At 47.8% G+C, this 25,013-nt stretch overlaps 1 protein-coding gene across 2 annotated transcripts in view; it reads left to right on the top strand.

Moving 5' to 3' along the window:
• Positions 1-2,471: 2,471 nt before the first annotated feature.
• LOC144151433 (uncharacterized) overlaps positions 2,472-25,013 on the top strand; it is a 96,928-nt gene continuing 74,386 nt past the window's right edge. For both annotated transcript variants that reach the window (XR_013318873.1, XM_077682484.1), the window contains exons 1-2: positions 2,472-3,275; positions 21,778-22,372. Coding sequence is in view for 1 of the 2 variants with exons in the window: in XM_077682484.1 (XP_077538610.1) it covers positions 3,129-3,275; positions 21,778-22,372 (742 nt within the window). In the remaining variant the exon portion in view is untranslated. The remainder of the gene's footprint in view (positions 3,276-21,777; positions 22,373-25,013) is intronic.

The following is a 25,013-nucleotide window of genomic DNA, read 5'->3' as shown; positions in this document are numbered from 1 at the left end:
ACCGAGTATTTAAAACGCTTAAAAACTAACTGCTAAACTACACCAATGAAATAATTATCCAACAACCGCAGCCAAATAAAAACGAGAATTACACAACCACTAAACTTCTGCCCGATAGGTCACAAAGACCATACGCAACCCTACATCACTATGCACGACATGCCACACCCCGCCAACCCAGCCTCGAATGCAGTGGCGGTCCCAAGGGGGGGGGCGAAGGGGGCGGTCGCCCCCCCCAAAGAGGTCCTCAGTTTCTTATTTTTAGTTTTTTTTAAGCATTACACTTGCGCGAAGTTAAATCCCAGCGGGTTGCACTGCATACGCGCACACGCCTCCATGGTTATCACCACCTCCGCAGAATTGGCGCAAGGAGAGGAGCGATTCTTTATTCGCCTCGCCCGCCCCCCCCCCCCCCCCCTTCAAAAAAAAATCGCCCCCCCCCAAAACCAATCTCTGGGACCGCTACTGCTCGAATGCCATTTAGCCATGGCTACAACGCTGAGCTCTTGCGCCGTTAGGCGGCACTGTAGACTCCGTGTTAAATCAAAGTCATCAAAACTTCAAACAAACCAAGTTGAGCAGAATTTTTAGGAATAGATCATTAAATGTTTCTGTACTCAAAATAGCAAATTTCTACTGCCGAGAACCAGTATTTTTTTTTCGTAACAAAAGCACAACAACAATATTCATTACCCAGAAAAAGAACCTTGAATACCAGGCAACCCGAAAGCAGTGCTATTTGGCGTTGTAAGGATTGATTGATAAACATTAAATGAAGAAGTACAGAAGTGGGCGACTTTCATAGTCCAGAAAATCGCCATGCAGCGCATCGTAGTGCGCTGCCTCGCATTCTTATGCAAATGATAAGGCAAGAAGAAATATGTTATTTTCAAGCATGCATTCCACTTTTTCACAAGTTCGGCGGAGACCGTTTTGTTCTACCAAATGTTTAGATTACTGGGGCCCTAAAGTTCTTGGTTGAGGCATTTCTTGAGGAGAGAAATTAGGACAATAAGGTGGTGACACCAGGAGATGAGGGAAAGGTGGGAGGGGTGGAGGGGTGTCGCTGGGTTTACGTATGCACGTGTGGCTACGGTATTAATTCTTGTGTGTGCGTGTTTTTTATAATTTTCTTACATTTCAGCACTTTGGCTAGCAAAACCTCTAGCAAAGGTAGCTTGGTATTTTGGACCTCGCAAAAAAAAAAAACAGTGATGATGACGTATATCACTTCGGTGATCGAAACCCTCCAGTTAAATGAATTTTTCATCCAGTAACTCGGTCCGAGTGAGTCAGGTTGCAGAAGATTTACCTGGCGTAATCAAATCGTATCGTTAAGATAGTATCCGAGCGCATGCGCAGTCTCTTACTCCCCAGCCGTTCTCTTACTCCCAATTCGTTGGACCCGCCGCGGTGGCTCAGTGGCTAAGGCGTTGCGCTGCTGAGCACGAGGTCGCGGGTTCGATTCCCGGCCGCGGCGGCCGCTTTTCTGATGGAGGCGAAAAGCAAAAACGCCCGTGTGTACGAGATTTCGGCGCACGTTAAAGATCCCCAGGTGGTCAAAATTAATCCGGAGCCCTCCACTACGGCGCGCCTCATCGCCTTCGTTGCGTCGGCGCGTTAAACCCCACAATCAATCAATCAAATCAATTATTCGTTGGGGCGCTGTGTGACGAAGAAGTATCATTCCGTCGCAATGATACTTCTTGCGTCACAAAACCATTGCGTCGCAAAACCATTTGCATACAAAAGCCAAATTATGGCAGGGATACGCGGGCAAGCCGTGTAAATGGCGTGCCGTGGCATTTGTCGACAAGTGCTTCAGGACCACCAGTAAATACACAGTAAAAGTAAATCTATTCTTAAAATTTTCTAGGCCAAACCCAAGCCTACTGGACCACCAAGAAATAAAAAATATAAGCTTTACATTTAAATGTGACAAAATTATTTTATGAGAGTAAGAAAGAATAGTGTTTTGCCTAGCTTTCCGGCATAAAACGTTTCAGCCTATCTAGGGACGTAGGCTTTTTCATTGAACGTTTTGCGGCACGCGCACTTCAGGCTTGGCCCAAAAAATCTTGACAAAGACTGTACCCTTGTTTGAATTAAAGTTTTTTTTGCAGGTAGGGGTAAGCGGCAAGCTGCGCCGGCAAGCTGTTTTCTCCGCAGAGCGTGCGTGCCGTACAGCGTATATCGCGCCTCCCTCCAAGCGGGCGTCCAGCACTTCTATCCTCAAGCGCCGCATCAGAGATGAACGCCCCAGCATCTTCCACCTCTCTCGATCGCACAGCCACCACCTCCTAAGCGCTTACTCTTTCCCCGCAGCCTCCTATGGGGTAACGGCACGGGAGCTGACGTCAGACGCGAGCCGCGTTCCCGCCCACGTTGGCTCCTCCTCCCTGAGTTGCGAGGGCTGCCCGCAGCGGAGGCGTTTCGCTGCGAGCACGGCACAGCGCCTCCGAAGTGCTCCCTGAATACGCGGCGGTGTTCTCGGCGAGGTGGCAGGGGCGCATGCGGTAGCACGCTCCGGGAGACGACCACGTCGCTGTAGTGTCGGGCTGTCACCGCGGAAATCAGCAAACAAGCAGTGTTCGGCTGTGTGTGCGTGCGTGTATGTGTGCGATTGTGTTTCGGCGTGTCCTCGCCCGCCGAAATATCTCCTCTCCCCTTCAAACGCGCTGCCCACACTGTGTTCTCTAAGGGCAACCGCTGGTCGCTGTGATCACATGGTTCCACGTGAGTGTCGTTGCCATATCACTCATTGTCACTGAGCGGCTCGATGAAGCGGAAAGAGGACCTTTACGGCGGTAGCTTCCGTTCTGTTTCGAGAAGGAAGAACTGAAGTACTCCGGACAACTTGATTGTCTCTTGTGGACACGGAAGCGGAGATTTAGTCTTATACTGAACCGTAGCGTGTTTGGAGCGGCTACATGCACGGAGGTGACCACGCAGTCTTCGTACTCCAGTCGCGCAAGGGCTCGCCTCGAGCAGCGCCGTGACACCGCCGAGGGTCGTCGAGGCCGTCGCAGCCTGAGGCGGAGGTGTTCGGCGCTCCATCGTCGCCCACGGGTCCGAGCAGCAGCGTGGGTTGGTGGGAGTCCGATGCGACGGCGGCGGCGGCGGCCAGGATGAGCTGCACCGAGGTCATGTACCAGCCCTACTCGCCGTACTTTCCCTACCACCAGCGGGCGGCTGCCGCGGCCGCCGCCTCGTGTCCGGCCGGCGCTGCCTCCGCCGGCATAGCGGCCGCCCAGGCTGCCTGCCTCGACTACAAGGTGAGAGGCCGCATGTGCAAACCTTCGGGCAGCGCATACGCCACCTTATTTCAACTGATATTGGCTTGCCTCGTATTTGCCACAGCCAGAAATGGAATACTTTTTTTTTTTTTTTACGCGAACATCCTTTCCAGAGCTTTGAAAGCACTGTTCCCACCGCCACGTCAGAGGGTGGCCGGACGCAGCGGCACTTCGGATTCGGAATTCTATTCAACTCACGAAGTTTCTATAATGACCTGAACTCGGGCTTTTCATGTGCTACACAACTCATCGCATGGCATGTTGCAGTAGACACCGTCAGGCGCTTCCAAATGTAGCTTTACCTCTAGCAGTCGTTCTGTTTTTCTTAACTCGGCAACAAAGTTTGTCCCTCGAGTTGGGCCAAAGCTCGATTCGTTGCTTATTGTCGATTGGCGGAAATGCCTGTAATCGGATAACAAAAAATGTTGCAGCTGGAAATTCTAATGCTACATTTCCGACCTTGGATTTAGTACGCGCAGCAAAAATATTCATATAATGCGATTAAAAGATTGACCAGTTTTGCTGAACCATTAGGTATACACTTTACAGGTGCAAGAGTGCAAGGTAACAAAAATGCATGCGAGAAGTAGTGTAACTTTCCTCACTTCTTACCTTCCGAAAATGCCCTGATCCACTTTTGCTTCTGAGATCGGTGCCACGCAATGGGCTTGCCCAATGTCACCGACGCTCGTTTCATTTTTACAGCAGGCGCACATGGTCACTTCACGGGATCATTCTCGAGCGCTGTGGCGAGGCCGACCTACGGGAACTCCTTAGCTAGAGGGTGGAAAACCAACAAATTGACTCTGAACAGAAAATAAATGCATACAATTGCGTAAATGGAGGAGTTAGCTGACACAAAAACTTTCGCAGCTTCTTAGATACCTCTGGCCAGATGAAAGAAGTGAGGGGGCGCGAACACATTAACACTAGCCGCAGGCCGTAGGAATGCTGCACAATGGACAGAAGTTTCAGGTGCCGTCATAAGTAATTGCAACAATGATTTGGGAATATTACAAAATATCTGTCTCACTGGCTTTATGACAGCCATTACTGGTTTACAGGAAGCGTTTCCTATTAGGGAGGACTGCTTTAAACGCACACCAATACAGCCAGGAAGTTTCCAGAAGACGAAATTCCTGTAAATTTACAAGACCGTGTTTCAATTACTTTTGACGGCACCTGTACATTTTGCCTCAACGGTGAAAAGATAAAAGACCTGGTCAGCGTAACTTACACGTCTTGTAGAGGTTGTTGTGACATTGAACCTTCAATGTGAACAAAATATAGACGAAAAAAAAAACCGCGTTGAGGAACCCAGGCGCGGTTATAATACAACAATGAAAACTGACTAATGTGCGGCGCTTCGCATGATCTATAGTGAAGACTATATTACAAAATATGTATGATGCATTGATCAACCTGAATAACTGAAAATTACTAGGTACGGCCTTAACCATTGCAGCCCTCAATTTTTTATTTCAAGCGAAAATTGTTTTTCTGCGTGTTTTCGTTCAGCTTTGGACCTCAGAAGCATAGAAATGAGAAATTACGCTAATAGTGCAAGTATTTATTAATCTACAGGTGCTACAATTAATTACGCCCTTAGGCAATTAACACTTTTTTTCTTGTAATTTTTTGTAATCGTAAAAGATATGACACCCTAATCTTACAGAAAACATATAAAGCTGGTAATCTAAGTATTTGCAGATTTATAGACATTTCGACAAACCGGCCTTTCCGTTTTCTTACCCGCCCTGTAGTCATACTCTGTGTCCACTAGAGCTGCTTGTGTTTCATATCGTCCAGCCCCACGAAAACTCAGCAATGGTGATGTCTATCGCAACAGGCACCCTTGTACAACCCTCGCCGCGAAAACTAGCAGATTTCGTTTTGTTCTTCATTCGCTAAAAGTTATGCGTTGTGTCGTCAAATGATGACACAACGCCAATGCCGAAAGGGGTAAGAATGCGTACAACCGTCAAGATCCCCATGCTAAAATACGATATAAATTAACTCGGTGAGGTCCTTCTGCTCGTCACATGGCTGGAAAGCTAACTTAAATTGTCCCGCGCTTAAACTGTACCGCGAATTTCACGGCTATACGTTGCTTATTGAGACCCATCACTATTCTCTTTTCAATGGGAAAACAACATTTAACTATGTCGGTCGAAAAGCCAGTGTCCAAGGCACCCAAAATGACCAACCGATGGTACGCAAAATGGTAAGCAGCGCCAAGGTTAAAACACAGGTTAGTGAGCGCTTGGAATAAGGCATCAGCAAGCTTCTGTAAGCAAAGTACCTGTCATTCTGATGAAAAAGAATCCCGCAAATTTGGCGCCGGATTGGATTCGAACTAGGCTCCTCCGGAATGCGAAACGAGCAGGGAAATCGCGGACCACGCCAACGCGATGCTTATGGCTGACTAAAGAATCTACAGGGAAAGAGTTGGGGTCTGCGACTTAGAAACGTGTGATGCAGATGTGTACTCACTAGTTTTCAACAAATTGGAGCGTGGTGCTATTTACACAAGTAGCACTCAGGCGATTAGCAAAGCTCGTCTCCGCAGGGGCTCCGGAAGGGGGAGGGAAAGAGGGGGGGGTTATGGAGGCTCAAGTCCTCTCCTCCCCACCCCATGTTGTAACTCCGCTCTCCACTCATCTTGGCCCGATTGGAAAAATTATGGCTCTAAAATGACAAAAAGAAACTGACTGGAGAGGTGCGAAGAGCGAGGCTGGCTATAAAGTACCGCACGCCTGCCAAGGCTGATTCGTTCTTAATGCTCAATTCGCTTTGTTTCTGTTCTTCTCATCGCTGGTTACTGACGGACAATATACTGTCCAGACAGCTTTGCTGTTCCTCTGAGGCGGCGTCCATGATTTCCCTCCCCCAGTTACACTCCCCACGTCGCTTGTATCACGACACCAAGTGCCTGCAAGCGCTGAGTGAGTGCCGAAACGCCGGATGCGCGCACCGGATCGCTTCTCCCTAAGTAAACAAATAGTAACCTTAAGATTTGATGTGTAGGTTGTTTGCAGCGGAAAGAGCAGTTACGTATGACAAATTGTGTTTGATTCAAGATGCAGCTGAGAAAGCCAGGGCCGGCCTCTATGAAGCAGACAATCCATTACAGACAATGAAAAAACGCAGTGTGGTATCTAGCACAACGAAATCATCATCATCCTCATCGATTTTCTTGCATTGCACCCCACCTTCACAGCTCTTCGGAATCCTTTTTTGGTGCCTGGGAGGGAACGGACCCTTTCGTTCCTACACATCAGATGCAGCATCCCCGGAACTGGCTCCAAAAAGAGCGTGCCTGAAAGTGTGCTCCTCCAATTAACACTTCACCATATCAGCCGGCTGTACTGTGACGCAGGTCACATCTTCACAGATGGCTCCTGCGCACCTGAGCGCAGTTCCTCCGGAATATGTATTTCCTCTACTGGCCAGACGTTCTCCTACCGCCTCGAGCGTGCGACATCATCTATGACCGCCGAGCTTCACGCCATCAAGGAAGTTATGGTCTACATTTTACGCCAGTGGTCAAAGCAATGCACTGTTTTCACGGACTCGAAGGCGGCTCTCCGAAGCCTGCAACGCAGCGACCGCTTCACCATTCATGAACATGCCTCTCGTGACATCACATACCTGTACCACCTTGCCAACGACGCTGGACACCATATAGCGTTTCAGTGGCTTCCCGGTAACTGTGGTGTTCTATAAATTAGAAGGCGGATGAAGCTGCTCGCAAGGGCCTGGAAATGAGCAATCAGGAAGATTTTCTTCACTAAGCGTGATGCCACAACTATGGCGAAGGCGATCGTTTTAATGGAACGGAACCGTCTCTGGTCCCTTCCAGAGCACCACCATGCCTCCCTGCGCTACATAGACCCTGAAGTCAAGATCAGGCTTCCAGAGATGCTTCCGCGCCGATTAGAGACGCTATACCAAGGACTTCGCCTAAACGCAGCGATTACGAGGTCATACCCTTTTCGGCTTGGTATCACCAAAAACCCTTACTGCGACAACTGCGGATCGGTGGAAACCGTGGAGGATCTGCTTTTGGAATGCTCTGCATATATCAACGCAAGGTGCACTCGTGTGCAGGAACTGGAGCGCCTCAGCCCAGGACCAATTACCTTGAAAACACTCCTTGGTACATGGTCATCCCCACCAGCTCAACGCAAAGCACTGGCGGCGTTGTTCGCCTATATGGACAGGATTGGCGTCATTACAGTGATTTAGAGTTAAAAAAAAACAGACTTTTCAATCACACTACTGACACGAACTGAAAGTCATCTTTTTGTTATTTTACTCCCTTTTATTTCCTCTCTTCCTTCCTCTTTCTTCTGGCCTGTAATCTATCAGGCATTTTCTTTCTCCCTTTCCCCCTTTCCCCGCCGGGTAGCATGTCGGTGTCGAAATTTCGGCAAACATCTAGGCTTTGTCCGATAATAAAGAGCCTTCTCTCTCTCTCTCTCTTGGGAATCCTCAGTTCCCTCCAATAACGTACATGCACGGGAGATTGGCCAAGATTCTGAGTCATGGTAACGGAGAGGTACAGAAAACGTAGCAAAGGGAAAATGATAATGATGATAATAGCCATAAGCACATGCGTATTACTGGACTCGGGGCACTAGGCACAACGTCATTACCGTGAGCAGAGGGAAGACGCTTCTTCCACGTGACACCTGTAATATAAGTTTAATCGGTGAAGTCAACGCTGCCATGGATGGGCTGTGACGTCATCGTACTCACTCGAAGAAGCACTCTGCGGCGTTCCGTTGGACATTAATGCTTCCGCATTAGCAGTTCATAAGAGGAGCTTAGACGTCGCTGGAGTTGGTTTTGTCTTGTTCCACATCAGACACACAGGGGCAGAGCTTGCACGAGTCTCACTGCTGAAACTTACTTGGGGACGTGTGGATACCATTTTACCCATCAGTCCAAGCCACCGGTAAACGTCCAGGAACACTTTGGCTTCAATAAGATTTTAAAAATTAAACAAGCTAGACGCTCCCGGCCAGCGTTGACATGGGACAAAAAGTCTCGGGCCATCTCCACTAACCTGAAGCCTGGTGAGGGGCGAAGCACGCAGTGTGTAAGTGTATTCTTGGCGCCTTGACGTTTTTGCCCTCGGAGATGAAATCGTTGGGGGGTAGAGGTGAACAAATGAACTGAGGCGGGCTAGTTGGTGCATGATGCTACTTAGAAGAACAGCGCTAAAAACGATGCGACAGGGAGGCACCAGGAAGAAGGACGAAAGACAAATAGAGGAATGCAGCTTCGCCGTAAAAGTCGCGTGTCTTCGAAGCACGGAGCGTTCTAGAACGAGGCGCTTTTAATACGCGTTTTTGCCCACGTAGATGAAACGTTCTAGCGGAAGGCGTTGAAAAACGAGTGTCCCGGTGTTTTGGTACCGTGAATACGTGAAATGGCGACGACGACAGGAGACGCCGACAGCGCTAGCCCCCGAGCAGCTTCGCCTCTCAAACACTTGGCTCCTTCGGTGATGGCGCTGCGGACCCGACAGTGACGAACGTATACCACATGCACGGGATTTTTCCGAAGTTGAATATACTTTTGCGAGTTAGACTACGATAACGTCAAATCACTGCTCAGTTTTACAAAATGCTTCAGCAGAATCGACGGTTGTGCTAGTTGGTCTAGTTGGTTTGTACATCGTTATGTCGCGCTTGAGACAGGACGAAAGATGAGGAGGCATAAGACGGCCATAACGCGCAACTATTTTTTATTAAGCATAAACGCAAAAATATACTCTGAAAAAACGCGTGTCCCGGGACACTCCTCGATAGTGCGGTTCGATAAACGCACGATGACGATATTCGCATTCATACAAACAACCCACAACAGCCTTAGGTTGTTGGGAGTTGTTTGTATGAATGGGAATATCGTAATTTTGTGTTTATCGAACGCCCTATCGAGGGGTTGCCCTAGGCATGCGTTTGCTCTGAGTATGCAATTTGTGTTTATGTGTAATAACAAACAGTTGGGAGTTAGCGTTTGATTGATTGATTGTAAGATTGAACGCGCCACGCGGGCGATAAGCACGGCGTAGTGTGGGGCTCCGGATTAATTTTGGTCAACTGGGGATCTCTAACGTGCGACGAAATCTCGAACAGACGGACGTTTTTGTTTTTGGCATGCATCAGAAAAGCCTCCGCCGCGGCCGGGAATCGAACCCGCGTTCTTGTGCTCAGCAGCACCACACCATAGCCACTCAGCCACCGCAACGAGTGGCGAGTTACCGTCGTGTGACTCCTCATCTTTCGCCCTGTGTCTTACAAGCTTTCTGCAACCCGCAATATCTATTTTTACCCCAATGGCCTTGCCAAATCTTATCTGCATTCCAGTCATGCCTCCGCTTCCCGCAAACTTGTACTGAGATTGCGCGCTGTTTGAGCGACATATCCCCAGTCACAGGGTAATCGCACAAAGTACACGAGTTTTCTATTGGGCATGGAGCGAGCGATCCGCTTCGTTTTTCAGGCATGTCCGCTATAATCTTGTCTAAAACTTGTTGCGAACTCCTGGATAGCTTCCCTGCTCAGAAAGTATACGATTTTGATGTTAGCACGGGCTCCGATTTTCCTGTGGCGATCATAAAAGGATAAACAACCTATTTTTATCGAGTACATTTTCTCTCGATAATCTCTCGAAAAAAATCTACCACCAGTGCAAGGGCATCACTTAAAATACCTTGGACCAAAACGGTTTTTGCTGATAGGGCCCTAGAACTTTTGAAATCTGAATTTTTAGATCTACCAGCCATAAAGCCTGCCAACAGGAATGCTGGCAACCACTACAGTGAGCCGGGTGGCAACATACAAGAGAAAACATAGAACGTGGTATGAAAAAAGGTAGATAAAACCTTGTCCGAAGCTAAAACAGTATGTGCAGTATTTCAATTCTTTTTTGCCGTTTTCAAATCACGCATTGAAACCGACGCAGTTGTTTGGATACGTACGGTAGTGTCATGTCATGCGTGGGGCCACCTTTGAAACTTCAGAATGTCTAGTGCCAAATTAAAATCATTTCCGCCTGTTTGTTTAGAAGCTCCCCGTGGTTACCCTACTATACATAACGCTGGCTTTCATATAAGCTAAAGGATATGTACTTTACAACAATCGTTTGTCTGTCGTTCATTGTCGTCTGTCGTGGTTCTCAGATAATCCCGGTCCAGAACTGATTCAATACTCACTGTACATCGAGTACCAAAAGATCACTCTTAATAAAAAAGGTCGTAAAAAGGTAGTAACAGCCGTATTTACTAAGTCCTCACGAACCTTACTACCCCGCGGTTTTGTGCGTAGGCTCTGGCACTAACAACGGCATGGTTAGTAAATTAACTGAGTGTAGGAAGTGGTAGCGCTAGATTAAGGTCGGGCTTATGACTAGGTTGTGCATGGCCAGTTAGTAAACGCATGTAGCTCAGAAGAGTGCTATGATCCGACCTTTTTTTTAAGAGTGATGCCTTCGTGTTAGAATCTCTATGAACCAGGTATTTTTTTGACGCAATAGTTATCATTCGATTGATTGATCATGAGGTTGAACTCGCCGACGCTTCACAGACGATGAGGCGCGGCGTGATGGAGGGCTCCGGATTAATTTGACCACCTGCAGGGGATCTTTAACGTGCGCCGAAATGTCGAACACACGAGCGTTTGTGCTTTTTGCCTCCATCAGAAAAACGGCTGCCGGGGCCTGGACTCGAACTTGCGTGCTTCGGCTCAGCAGCACAGCTATTATTCGAACACGACTAGATTGTCTGAAGAGTGCGGTAAGAGGCTTCAGGAGAAGATTGGTGGAGGGGAAAGCGGATACGGTCTGTTTTGGCTTCGCGGATCGCTTTCATGGTTGATGTGCGAGCTGGGAGGCAAGTCCTTGGCCTTAACGTCTTTAAAATAGAACCGAGTACATCCGCCCGCAGTCATCGTTCTTAATGAACAGCGAGTACGTCCGGAAAGTCCATTTTTCGCCTCACTGTCTGATTTCAGTAAAGGCGCCTGTGAGAACAGTCTTTTCTTCTATCAGGCTGTCAGAACACTGCATCGTTTCCCTCGGAGGCTCTGCACGCAGGGAATGCTGGGTTGCAGCCTTTTGAAAGCGCTTGTCCAATTCCCATTTTACTGCAAAAACAGCGGCCTTTGGCGCGTGAAAAAAAAAAAGCAGTTTATGAAGTGTATCCTGACGCGATAGACGTTTGTTTCTTGGTGCCAGCGCCTGCGTTAATTTAATTTTGCGTGGTACGAGCCGAAGCTGCACCTGGGTGCGCCGTTGTGGAGGGCTCCGGATTAATTTTGACCACCTGCAGGGTATCCTTAACGTGCCGCAAAATATCGACTGGGCGTTTCCGGTTTTCGCCTCCAGTAGCCACCGCTTGCGATCAAACCCACGTCCTTGGGCTCAGCAGCAGAACACCTCAGCCACTGACCCACCGCCGCGGGTCAGTGACTGCAAATTAGTAATCAGACTTTTTAGCAAGAAGTAAAGTACCCCAGACAGTTCAAGCAAGTTTAAGGCTGAAGGCATTTACAGGGATTATTAGGGCTGAATGAATAATTGGCAGCTATACGTACCATCACTATTTTTTGACACGGTCATCCGGCACGGCGCCAGCAGATATCAATTTTTTGGGGGATTTTTTGCACTTCGGCTGCAGCTGAATGCTAGCGGAATAGTTGCGAAAACATGCGAAAAGGCCTTCACGGTTTCTGTGAGGACGAAGAGAATGCAAGAAAATAAAAGTTCTCGCCGAACCGAACGGCGGTTAAGCCGTCAAAAGCAAATAAAGCAAAACCGGTGATAAAAATGAACATATAAATGCGAGTCTTGATAGCACACAATATGCACTGCAAATGTTGTTCAACATAGTTTAATGGACGACTATCTCGTAGAAAGGGACCATAAAGTTTATACTAATATATATTAGAGGGAAATCTGGCTCCAGTAGACGAACCGCGTTTCAGCGAGTGTGCTACCATGTATGCCGGCAGGAACGTTCCATATATCCGTGGCATGGGTCACCAACAAGCTCAAAAGTTGCCTGTGGCCGCAAAACAACAGAATGATATTATTGCAAATGATTATTTAAAGCTGATAAAATAACATAGAAAATGATCGCCAGTAGCTTTTTTAGCAGGAATTAATTGGGAGCTTCACCATTTTTCGTTGAGTTTGACCTCAAGAGCAAAAATAAGCCATGTGGGTACCCAATCCAAGTAGGAGAGGAACGTTGCGACCTTGTATGACAGCGGCCACGTCGGCACGCTATTGCAGCGACAGATTTATCTCTAGTATATTATATTATCATGCAACTCTAGGGGGAGGGGTCAAGGGAAGTTTGAATTCGTATGAATCGGCGACGGCAATGAAGTGATAAGTTCTTCGATGTAATACGGCGTGTGTTGCTCACATCGATATCGCGCCTCGTTGATGGCGAGCGCTTGGCGAGAGGTGGTGGAGATACTTTTTTTCCACATGGAAGGCATGCTGCTTGAGCTTCTTCTGCATGATCGCAGATTCCCTTTATCACAATTTACCGCACTATTACAAGGATCCTTAGTTTATATCCTCCGGGTGCGTGCATGAACTGTCACGTGGGAATTACGCGATAAATTGGGGCATAGATAAATAAAGGTACCCGTGAACTCACAAAAATCAGAGTATTGACCCGCTGCTGCCCTTTCAGCTATCGCATCACTTTCTCAGCTGCTGCATTGAATATCTGCTCTGCATGATTGGAGTAAAAATACTGTAAAGCTAAATATTGCGCTGAGCAAGCCTATAACGACCGCAGAGAGCAACTTAATGGTGCAAAGAGAGGTACTCATGCATTTTGGTGCAAAGAGCAGGATGATAGTCTTGCAGATGATGACTTATTAATAATGATACGAGAAGGATGATGCTCCTGCAATTTGGCATTGCTAGGAGCGGGTTTGTTCTGATCTGACTCGAGGGCGTTAATGCGAACCACGTGATCAGTCTCATGGTATTATACTGAAGCCCATGAGGAGGACCAGTAGTATATGAAAATGCATGAAACTTGGAGTCAGTATTAGCAAGATGTATGAGACGTTCGAGCAGCCGAATTATTTAGATGCTTTTGCCGCTCTTTCATTAATGTTAGGGCCCCAGCTTAAATGAGAAGTGGAATAAATACGGAGGTGTGTAATCGATGACACTGTCTGCAGAGGGTCATTTTAATGCCACAACTCACGAGGACAGAGGGTGATTACACGTTTCGTGTTTTCGTGTTCACTTCCATCTGCCATTTTTTTGCGTGCACCATTCTGTCAAGTTATTTAAGTGAGTTGGAGCCGAGTAACATCATTCTAGCAGCTTGCCACTCGCTATTTTCCTGGAATTCAGTCACTCATTCGCGAATAGAAAATGAAGAGAAGGAGTTAAATGGTGTTGGGGTGTCAGCCGAGACGTAGCGTTGAATGGATGAACATATTTGACGCTCTACGTCAGTAGTGGAACTAAGGTATAACAGCGCGGTTGGAAAAATCGCCTGAGGGCTCCGGATGATACGTATTTCGTTTTGAAATGTTATAATTTGTTGGACCGGCCTGAATTGGTTTCCATAAAATTTTGTCTCACGTGTTCTTTTTCTTTCAAGTTCAAGATTGCTAACATACAGCAATACGCGTTTATTAGGCCCATGGTCAGGCGACCTGGGAACTCCGTGAAGATGATGTCCAGTAAAAGGGTGAGGTCAGTAACCTGCTCAGAAATTTAGGCTTGAAATGACTTTTTTAACGAAAGCATGTAATTGTTTTTAATCAAACTGTTTCTCTACGACTGAAACTGTCACCGGATTTTAAAGTGGTAAGATGGAGTTTTTGGTAAGCACCCTGAATCAAGTGATTGAGGAGGTATTACAGAGTGGTAATGATTTAGGAGTTTTTTAATCATGACATCAGGTACCAAGTGATCAGCCGAGCTCTGTTGTGGGCTAAAATTTTGATGGACGCGACGCTGTAAGCGTAGTTGACTGCAAGAGCCCGAGGCAATTGTTTAGAACTGGCCCAGTCGTGAAAACTTAGCCGAAGTGCAAGAAAATTCTTAAGCGCATTATTCTGAGGGTAGGACGGGGAGTACCCATCTTCATTACTTTGAATACTTAAAATGTTCTGTTTAAGGTAAAAATAATAAACACTCGTACGAATTTGTTGTTGAAGAAACGACAGATCTTCACACATATTTCCGTGACCAATGGTTCAACTTTTATTTACTGGGAAGTACATTTCGCAAAAGGCCGATTTCACAGCTATTGTTGTGAATCGGAAGCGTCATTGCGGCGCACGCAGTCCTCCTAACTCACCCCAGATGATTCCACGACAGCTTCCAAAAAGGAAGTATACTCATCTAACAAATTTCCCCCCGCAGTCAGAGGACACGAAGGCGGCCATGACACGAAGGCACCTGGCCTGCTCATATAGAGCCCGCGAGTAATGCACTTCCTCGGCGAGCCTTTAAACGTATGGGCGGATATACGCTTGACAAGCTCATAATAACTGCCGGTAGTCACTTATACCTCACATTCGGAGAAGCCAATATGTTTGCCAGCGGCAGGGCCCGGTGACCGTCTGTAGATACTGCGTAGTGCTCGGCGCAGGTAATAAAAGGACGCAGAAAGGAACGCATAATAAAGTAGCCGGCCCGCTGACCAATTCTGAGCCGGGCCGCCCCGACACAATAAGCAGGGCCGGGATGGCCGGCTATCTGGGAGGGCGATCTATTGCGCTCGGGGACGGTGGCGAAATGGCGGCGCCGCGCCGTCATGAAAGGTCGCCTCGAAGAGGAATCGGCCGAAGGAGGGTAGGCCCTGCTATAGAGAAGCAGCAGCATCTTCCTTGCCGCGGAGGCGACGGGCACTTTATTGCTGCGCTTTAGTGCCCGCCGCCATTTCGTGACTTCGGCATAAAGAGAACGGACGGGAAGAAAAGAAAGTGGATGTATATACGACGGCCCAATTCCACGCGGGCCGACGCGTCATGTGAGAACTTTGATGGCGCCTTAAACTGAACCACCGCCAGTAAAACGTGTTGAACGCATCCGCCCGCCAGGTATATAATAAAGATTGTACCCAATTATTCCACGCCTAGTTTTCACGCGTGAAGTTTGAAAACTGTCAAAATAATGCGCAATATGTTCAAATACATACTTAGTATCATAATGTACCAATGTGTTAAAACCTGATACCAACGACAATATTAAACCCAGAAACACCAACTACAATGGCACACGGTTCACCTCAAATAATAACTTTATTACCAAAAGCAAGGCTTCTCATTTTGTGGCAGTTTCATACTAAAACTTCCTCCCTAATGAAATTATAACGTTACCATGTATAAATTATTTCAAAAATGCACTTTTTTCCCTCATGGCGCGTAGGATTGATAAACACTTCTGACTACTTTTTCTTATTTTAACTTCGCTTCTTTAGCTCTGTTCCACTTGCATTCCCTTTTTGGGAAAGCAGCTCCTGTGACCTTTCTCGCCACTTGTGCATATACAGACTTACTGGAGGTCATTTTGAAGCCAATGATCTCGGACATCCTGTATATTAATCTATGTAATACATATCTGAACACAAAACACTTTTTTTATTCTTCTTCTTTCTCCTATGCTGTTCCGGCTACGTTGTGCACAAATTGCACTATTTTAACAATTGTGAAGATTGGTAATTAAGAAATTTATTGGCTGTTTTTCATGGGGTGCATACTGAATGAAGGTTACTGCGAAAATACGTTGTCTTTGTTTTAACAAACCACTGCAGTTTCCTTTCCTCATTAGCCGCAAGGGTTCATTTGGTGCAAAAAACGTTAAAGGACCGAGCAAAAGAGATGAAATGAACAGACAATTTCTTGCCTTGATTTTGTGTTTCTTTCTGCATTTTCTTGATCTTTTTAGAGGAAATACTTCTTGTCCTTATCTCCGACCCTAGGTGCAACATTGCTTTTCTCGTAGACTCTCCTATTTGTCCTTTTACTGAAGATACACGATATCACACAGCTGAGGTGTACTCATATATGAAGGCGCTGTATTCGTGACCATGCGGTGTCTACCGATATGGCTGCAAGATATAGGTCTAACAGCTGTCGGCATGGTGATATTTCTAAACAGATTACGTCTATTACTCAATTGCGCATATATTCGTGTTCGGGACAACATTTCTATACACCGTCCAATAAATCATTGCAACTGCTGCGCTTCCACTTCTTGGCGCGCAAGTTTGTTGGGCAACAATATTAACACTACGAAATGATCTAAACATGTGTTTGTGTTCTGGTTCAGCAGTGTTTATACTTGATACCGCATGACTACTGAGCAGAGCTAAACCTACATTCTATAAATCTGCCATTCAATGCAGTACGAACTCAGGCTATACTTTCGCTTTCAAGTAGATCTGTGTATTGCGCCAAGGACGTACGAGTCTCCAGTGCCCTAAATACTGCCGTTTATTACTCAAAAATTTGGCACTAATCATCCGAGGTGCATGGCTAGAGACGTTTTATTGTGGACCCTTATTTAGGCTCAAGGCATTTGTTGTACGCAGAAGTACTATTCTTGCCACAAGGTTCGCATAGAAAAAAGTGTTGCAGAACACCTGCTATAGATGTCAATAGAATCTGGCACCTCCTGTATAACTAAAATACGTTGTGTTTTCGTATTGCCCGTAATAATTCATAAAAACCATTTCCGGTTGTTGAAAATTTTACCCTGAAAGCCGGGCGGCTATAAGGGAGATGGAGTGGGTGAAAGAGGTCGCCCCGGGAACACCCGCCTGGCTATCTATAGGAGAAGGGGACTACGTCCTGCAATCAGAAAGTAAAGGGGCAGAAAAGAGACAAGAGAAGAAGTCTAAGGTTAACGTTCTGTCCCGCCGAAAGCATTCACGCAAGCGCTGGGACTTCGCAGAAACAAAATGAACAAAGCTGAGACGCGACACCAGGTCTCTGAGATTGTTTACTCACAATATCGCCGTAAAACCGACGGCCGTAACTCTTAAATTAGTTGTGCATGCAGTCGCTTTTACGATTGTTCTGGTATACAACATGTAACTGAATTTTTTTTCTTATGGGATGACGAACCCACGTGCGCGCTTTTTGGCCAATATTTTTTTTTGTGCGAACAGAAATCTGTGTGCACGCTGTTGAGACAACTAACAGTCACTTGCTTGACGCGTGATTATGACACTGTGATTACGAGTCGCTTCAGGGCGTGGTCGTTTGTTTCCGGCCGTCTTGTCAGAGCGTTCCTTTCTTCCGAGACAAACGGTGACCGCTGCCGTTCTGTACTGTTGCTTTGTGCCGTCTTCGTCAAAATCGGCATAGAAACAGCGAAGCGGGGCTAGCAACAGTCCCCCATTTCACGGGGCAAAGATCAGTCTTCGCTGATTGGACTGTTCCGATAGCAAGCGCTGTTTCTCCTCTGTGTAGCCAGGTCACCGAAATTTTCGCGTCTGATTTCTCAACATCAGTACGACAACTGTGACTCGACAAAGAATCCCGCGGTTCAAAGAACCCCTCTCGCGATTAGGTTTGCCTTTCTGCGTCTTTTCAGAGAAGAATGACCGGGTTTCTGCCCAAAGCGAGTTTTGGCGTCCATTGATGTCCATCCTTCAGGCGGCGAGTGAAAGCTATAGTTACTCGGGTTCCTGCTGCGGATGCGGAGTAGAGTTGTCCGAAATTTCGTCAGCATCACTAGCGGCATTTGAACGCTGTAAATTGCACTGCTCGCGACAGACGTCATAGAGTATAGTCGAACCTCGTTAATTCGAACTTGCTTAACTGCGGTCCCGGTAAATTTATCTGTATTTAAATAGTTTTCGTTAATTCAAACATAATTGGAACAAATTTTCGGGCCCATCCGAGTTCGAATTATTGAGGTTTAACCGTATTGCATCGGCAGACAGGACGCAAAGCAAGAAGAAAAATAGTCCCAGCTATCGGCATGCTTTGGCTGAAATTTGCATTGGCCTTACTCCTAATAGCGGTAACGGCTCCAAGGGGGGGAAAAACCACCGAAACATTCAGTGGCCGGAAAGCGTAGTTGGCGTCAATGTCCTCCGTTCATAATGACAGACTGGCGGTAAGCATCCACAGCCTGAAGCTCACCGTTTCTGGGCACTGTGTCATGAGGACCTCACTTTTGTCTTCCCGCCGAAAGGACACCGAGATGGAGATCGAGGCCTATAATTCTTGCTTACCAACGCACACGCGAGTGGCACAGAGCTCCTCTTCGAATACGTATACTCCATCGCAGGCCACGGACCACTGCGTCGATCTCAGTAGCCGATATCTCAGCGGGAAGGCATATCTTGATCGTAGGAGAAACCGCGCGAGGCTCGTCTGAATCGCCTTTCCGGTGCAACCGGCCCGGTATCGGCTGAGTGTCAGTGCCTTATGATCTGTGCGCGACCCGAAACAACTGAACCGCTGGGCCCATCTGTGTACACCGGAGTTGGCGGTCAGCAAGGAGACATGGGAACGGCGGCAGCCTTTGAGCGAAAAGCCTGCAAGTTACTCGCGACCGCCAAACAAGGCCGTGACCTTGCGTCGAGCCGCACGTAGCTTGCGATGGTAGGGAAAAAAAACGCAAAGCCAAGAGTATTGAGCTTTTGGGGAGGCCACCACGCGCGAACAAACACCTGCGCATGCAAGCGTGTCTCGGCTGCAGAGGCCGGTCCGCTTAGTTCCTACGTAACGTGTGTACGGTCGCGACACAAGCAAAGCCCCTGTTGGTGCGGTATTGTGCCCCTTCGTGTGCACTAGATTGGAAGGAAGTTCGATGTCACCATTAAGAAGAAGAAGAATAACATGTTTATTGACTTTTGCAAAAGATTCAATAATCTTGGCTATAGACAATTTATTACTTTGGCTATAGCGCTGGTCCCTTGAGCAGAAAGCCGAGTATTCTAAGCGTTGTACGAAAATATTGGGTAAATGAAAGTTCTTGAAAATGTAATAAATTGTACATTCAATATACGAGTTAAAAAACCGGCTTTTACGACTTTTTGTGATTTTCCTTAATGCGTGTTAAATAAAAAAAGGATAAAAACATGGGTGCGAAAGTTAAATCGGCCATGACGACAGTTTACAACTTTGTTCACTTAGAAATAAATGCCCTTTTGTAATTCCCCCTACTCTAACCACCCACGGGAGACCTTTTTTCACTAAAACAAAATTCGCGAATCGAACACATTTCTAATTTCGCTCTATACGGCGTCAGCAGGGACGCTATAGCAGGAAAAACTGCACCATAGTTATGAGTGTGTTACCGTGCAAATAAGATTCTGTGACGTCATATGGACATCGGCATAAAGTGTCTAGGTAGTGTACACTGCTGCATCTGTTTTCTTCAATATTATTAAGGTACCTAGGCGAGCAATGCTCCTGACTGGCGCATACTTTACACGAGCTCTGTCACGGCCGCCATGTGCATGCTATAGGTGCTTCGATTTCGTCTCCTTGTCAGCTTTACCATAAATTATGGGTCGTCCCATCTGTTATGCCGCCACGTGCCAATATCTAGATTATTTCTGGGAAGTTTGTGGTAAAACTGTTACAGGGAAAACCAGCCCTCTCATTGAACTATACTCATGGTTTCTCTTCCTGGCCCCTCGAGGCCACCTCTTTTATGTCACCATGTGGCCTCACAGGTGGCTTCACGGCCCCTAAGAAGTCCGCGAGGAATCCTTATGCATTCCCCGTTGGACTGGCAGAAGTGAACACAATTTTTCGAACACAATTGCTCCTTTCAAAAACGAAGCGCAAAATTCGACAAGAAAACGCACCATAACACGTTTTCTTGGCGTTTCATTTTTCTGTAACAATACTGGCAACACAAAAAGTGCGTAGGCAGCATTATTGTCGCATGCACACAAGGACTTCACTGCTCCAACTTCAGTACGTTTAAGCACAAGCTGCGGAAAATGCTATTGTCGTAGGTGTTGAGTAAAACGTGCTGAACGCAAGTTCCTTCGTGACTAACTTAATCCTATGCGCCATGATTCTTCCTTAACGTGTAATGTCCTGCTGAAATTTGTGTGGCAATAACGAGTGCTATCGCCCACGGCTCCAGTGTGGTTGTGTGTGCATGATGCGACGGGCGTGAAAGTGGCACCTCGTTAATCCGCACGGACTCCGGAGCTAATAACCCATAGCGGTCGCAATGTACACGTTACTTTCATTTGAGCAGTTAGGATAGGCGCATGCATACTGGAACAAACACGAACACTTCACAAAGAACATCTACACGGTATACCGCGGCAGGTATTGTTAAGGTTTGTTAGGGGCGAAGCTCCTCTTGCTCGGGTCCTGTCCCGTCCCTCGTTGCTGCTGTATGCGGCACGGCACATTATTGATGATTGTGGCAGGATCCCCTAGGGATTGGCCAACCAAAGATTGGCCGAAGAGGACAAAACATTCAACGCGTTCGTTGCTACCCAACAATGAGAAGAGGAAGAAGAGGTTGTCGTTCGTCGCCTGCGAGCCCAAGACACGTACCGGGGGTACACGACACAAGACGCTCTGCAGAAGGCGACGGCCAAGGTGGCTAAAATGTCACACACCGAATTCGCCAACTTACACATGCAGATTCTCACCGTCCAAAACAACCCCTACATAACCACCACAAACATCGACGTCGTCGACGGGCTTGTCAACGGAGCGTAGCAGTGGAAAGCTTGACGTGTACAGTCATTATATGATGTGCGGGCGAATGTGTTACGGCTTCACCGATCAGCATTTTTGCTTCGCCCCTCTCATCATCATTCACTTCGTGTAGATGGCGGATTTTTTTTTTTTTTTTGCGTGGATAACAGCCCGTTTTGGACCCGCCTCTAGCAAGAAGAAAAAATAATAAAAAAAGAAAGCATGTTGAACACCTTCACAGTTCCTTTGAAATTAACCTAAATGATTTTATGATATTTTTACAAACGGTGTTACTCTTTACGGACCATGCTACTTAGCGCGCAGGGGCCAAGAGTTTCCAATTTCGTGGAAGAAACAGGCGCACATTGGCACACAGGCATGCAGCCAGTCACTATGCGAATGTCCTCGGCTCCCGACGTATGGCTTAGCGGGCCGTGAGGAAAGAAAAGAGCTGCTCTTCCGCGACAACCGGAGGATAGCTGGCCCGATAGCGTGGCGCCGTTACCGCGATAACGCACTCCGCCTGTTGCTACTGCGGGTTGACGGCTGACGTCGTCAATACTCCCTTAAAAAGGGGCTGTTTCGAATCTCTAACGCTCTAACGAGTCCAAACCTTGGCGCAGCGACACGCCTCGCCGTAAAAAAGGGGCCACCAGCCAGCTTCCCACGAGGGTTTTATTGCGAGTATGTTTGTTGCACAACGCTACTGGCCGTCTAGAGAGCATTGTGAGTGCGCGACAATTCAAAGCTTGACTCCTGTATCGTCTTCTCCCTCCATCTCTCTCGCGCAGCGGTTCGTGAGCCCCAAAATGCAGGACCTTCTGGCAGGCGGCGCCGGCATGGCTGCCTCTCCGGCCTCACTTCCAGGACCGCTGCAGTCCTTGGGCCCTCAGCGGACTTCGTCGGCGTCGCACCACTCCTCCAGAAACCACCACCACCACCATAGCAATACCGCCAGCAGCAGCAGCAACAACAACGGGAACGGTGCCCCTCCCGGCAGCAGCGGCCGCTCCTCGTCTTCCTCGTCCTCGTGCGCCGTAGCGTCGTCGCCATCGACGCCGCTGGCCAGAAGCCCTGATCGAGACGACTCGGGCCAGCCCAACAAGGCCAGGGCCTCCGGAACGCCCGGGTCCTCGACGTCCGTTGCTGGAGGCCATGGCGCCGCCTCGGTGAGCAGCACGGGAGCTCCTTCGCCGTCGGCGGCTGCGTCGGCCTCTTCGGCGGGTGCCCGAGACACTCAGTTCTTGTCAGCGAACTGCGTGGTGTTCACGTACTATAGCGGTGACATCTCGGCAGTGGTTGACGAACACTTCTCCAGGGCCCTCAGTGAACCCAGCGCCTACGACGGAACGTCATCCTGCAAGGCTGGCGGAGCACAACTCAAAGGTACGGGATGCGCAGCACGATATTTTTTTATTTTCGCAGGCAAACCATCTCCGCAGATTCCGGGTCGCAGTAAGTTCAGAAGCTTTGCTCGTTCTAGCGACGTGTCTTTTAAATAATAAGCCTAAAAACAGGCTGGAATGACTACGATATTCTGGGACGAAATTCAAAGCAAATAACCGGAAGCTTCCTTTATTATGTCAATCATTGTGAGCAATTTTGCGATGTACTAAAAGGTTTACGAGTTCTTGGCGGAAGCGAGGATTTTATTGTCTTTGATCGGCTGCACTAAATAACTAGGGTTTGGACACATACGACTTTAGAGATATTCGCGAATAACGGTAAGGCGGTGTAAGGGCCACTGGAGTGGTTTCTGTGACACAGGTTACAGTAACAAAGAATACGTTGATTCGACATCGGGGAATTTCGGGCATTTTGCGGCGTACACAAAATCGATCCCAATGGTATGAGCTGACTTACGTTCCCGCTAATGAATCACATTTCTGTTTTGGATCCATTCGCCCCCAAACAAAACAATTTTTACGGGGCGACTTGATATCCAGCTCCTCTTAACTCCAGCCCTATGCTGCGGCCAACTAAGTGAAATAGAACGCGTGCACTTCAGAGCTCATTATCGTTCTTTGTAAAACATTTAGGGGCTACATTAGGATGCGGGCCCTGTGTGACTATCGCTGAGCATGCAGTTTGTCAAGATAATATTGTCGCTGGGTTAAGATTATCCGTCCGCAAGCGGCCTCTCACGGTTCCCTGACATACAACCTATCAAAGAAGAGTGACCTGGCGTTATGCCCGATGGTTCACTTAAAATGCCCCTTGAATACCCACCGCCGATGTATGGACGTGCAGTCTTTGTCAAAATTTTCTTGCTCAAGCCGGAAACGTGCATGCCGCAAGAAATACAACTTTACGTCGCGGGCGATGCTGAAACGTTTTAAAGGCGGAAGGCTGGAGAAAACATCTTTCTTTCTTATTCTCATAAACTATTTTGTCACATTTAAAGGTAAAACTTATTCTTTGAATTCTTTGTGGTCAAAAATGCTTAGGATTGGCCTAGACAATTTTGACAAAGAGTGCACATATTGTAACGTAGTATTTTTGGTTACATACTGCCGCTACTGTAGCATGAAGATCGGAAGGAAAAAGTCGAGACGTCGAAGAGGTTTTAAAGTTAACTTGTTTACTTTACAGATGACATTGGTGACATTTAGCACATATGAATTAGAATGAATACACTTGTTACATAGATGAGAAAGACAGTCAAAGATTAAGGGTACTTAGCGGGACATAGTTGGCGGGCGAATGGCTCCCGGCGGGAGGGCACGAGCAAGCGGCTCTCCTGGTGTTGCTCTCTCTCTCCCCCCAGAGGGGCCGCGTTATATTTGCTTTGGGGGGACGCATTGGGGGAAAAAGCGCATCCTAGCGTGTGCGGACTATCGGGAGCAAGTCTTAGGCACACCCGCAGCCAATCAGGAAGACGCTTCTAAGCTCCAATCAGACATGTCCCCGCCAAAGTGAAAAGGACCAAAAAAACAAGGTTTGGACTCGTAAACGCGCCCTTGGAGAATTTACGGGCGTAGAGCAAGTAGTTAGACAAAACGCACTAAAGTAAACAGGGGAAAAGGGAAGGTCGTCGGAAGAACACAGCGGCCCGCGTAGGCGCGCAACGGGGGGTCGGAGACGCCAGTGTGTGCGGTAACAGAAGCCGAGGCGAGGGTTCGCTTCCCCCAACAGCCGTCGTCTCCCGGTCGGCCGACGGGCAGACACACGCGCCGGAGCCGTTTCTCAGAAAAAAGGGCCAGGGCCCAGCCGCGTCCGAAGCGCTTTTACACACAACACTTTGGAGGAAAAGCCCTGGCTGCGGGCACAGAACGCAAAAACCGAACGAACAACATCAAGAGACCTCGGCTTCGCGACAATATATCCAAATAAAGCATTGTATTAGTAGTCACCTCCTTCGAGAATTTCGTCAAATGGATGTGTACTAGCTGAAAAATTGGAAGTAAAAAACCGCACGTGGTCGCCGCGGAGCGTTTCCTCCTCTCTTCACGATTCTCTTCGCTGTTGACGGTCCGCGAGTATTTCCTCCCATAATGCTTCGCTCCTCAGAGGCGACGCCTCCAACCATTTCCGGTTTTGTGCTCCGCTGACTGCACGTTGTGGTGGTTGCTATCGGTGGCACGTCAAAAAGATAGTTTAAAGCGGTGGAGAACTCGTGGTCACAGATGTACTGGTTAGGAATGCTTTATCATCGGCACGTTTAGGATCGTACGCGTCTTGTTCTCTTTAGCCCCGTTTACATTGACCCGACGAGGGTGCGTTGAGTCGAAATAAACAGGTTTTTTGGACTCGACCCCCCCATGTATAAGCGGACGGGGTGGGTAAGAGAGCCGTCGCGGCGAGTCCAGTCAACTCGGAGGCAGGGGTGGGTTAGCTCTCTCGTCGGGCTGAGTCGGCGGGCCGCGGGGAGCAGAATACCGTATCTGCGCGGTTCTAACGCGCCCCCAATCGTAACGCGCGGGTAACTTCGCGCAGGAAAATTCGAAAAAAAAAATGTGACACTGACGGTACTGCGCAGATGGAAAAGACATGACACCACGTACCTGGAAGAGGGAGATTTTATTTG

This window comes from Haemaphysalis longicornis, unplaced genomic scaffold (assembly GCF_048455015.1).
Source record: "Haemaphysalis longicornis isolate Haplotype H1 unplaced genomic scaffold, Haemaphysalis longicornis Haplotype H1 scaffold_9, whole genome shotgun sequence".
In the NCBI taxonomy this organism is placed as follows: domain Eukaryota; kingdom Metazoa; phylum Arthropoda; class Arachnida; order Ixodida; family Ixodidae; genus Haemaphysalis; species Haemaphysalis longicornis.
This window is presented reverse-complemented; position numbering and strand designations above follow the sequence as displayed.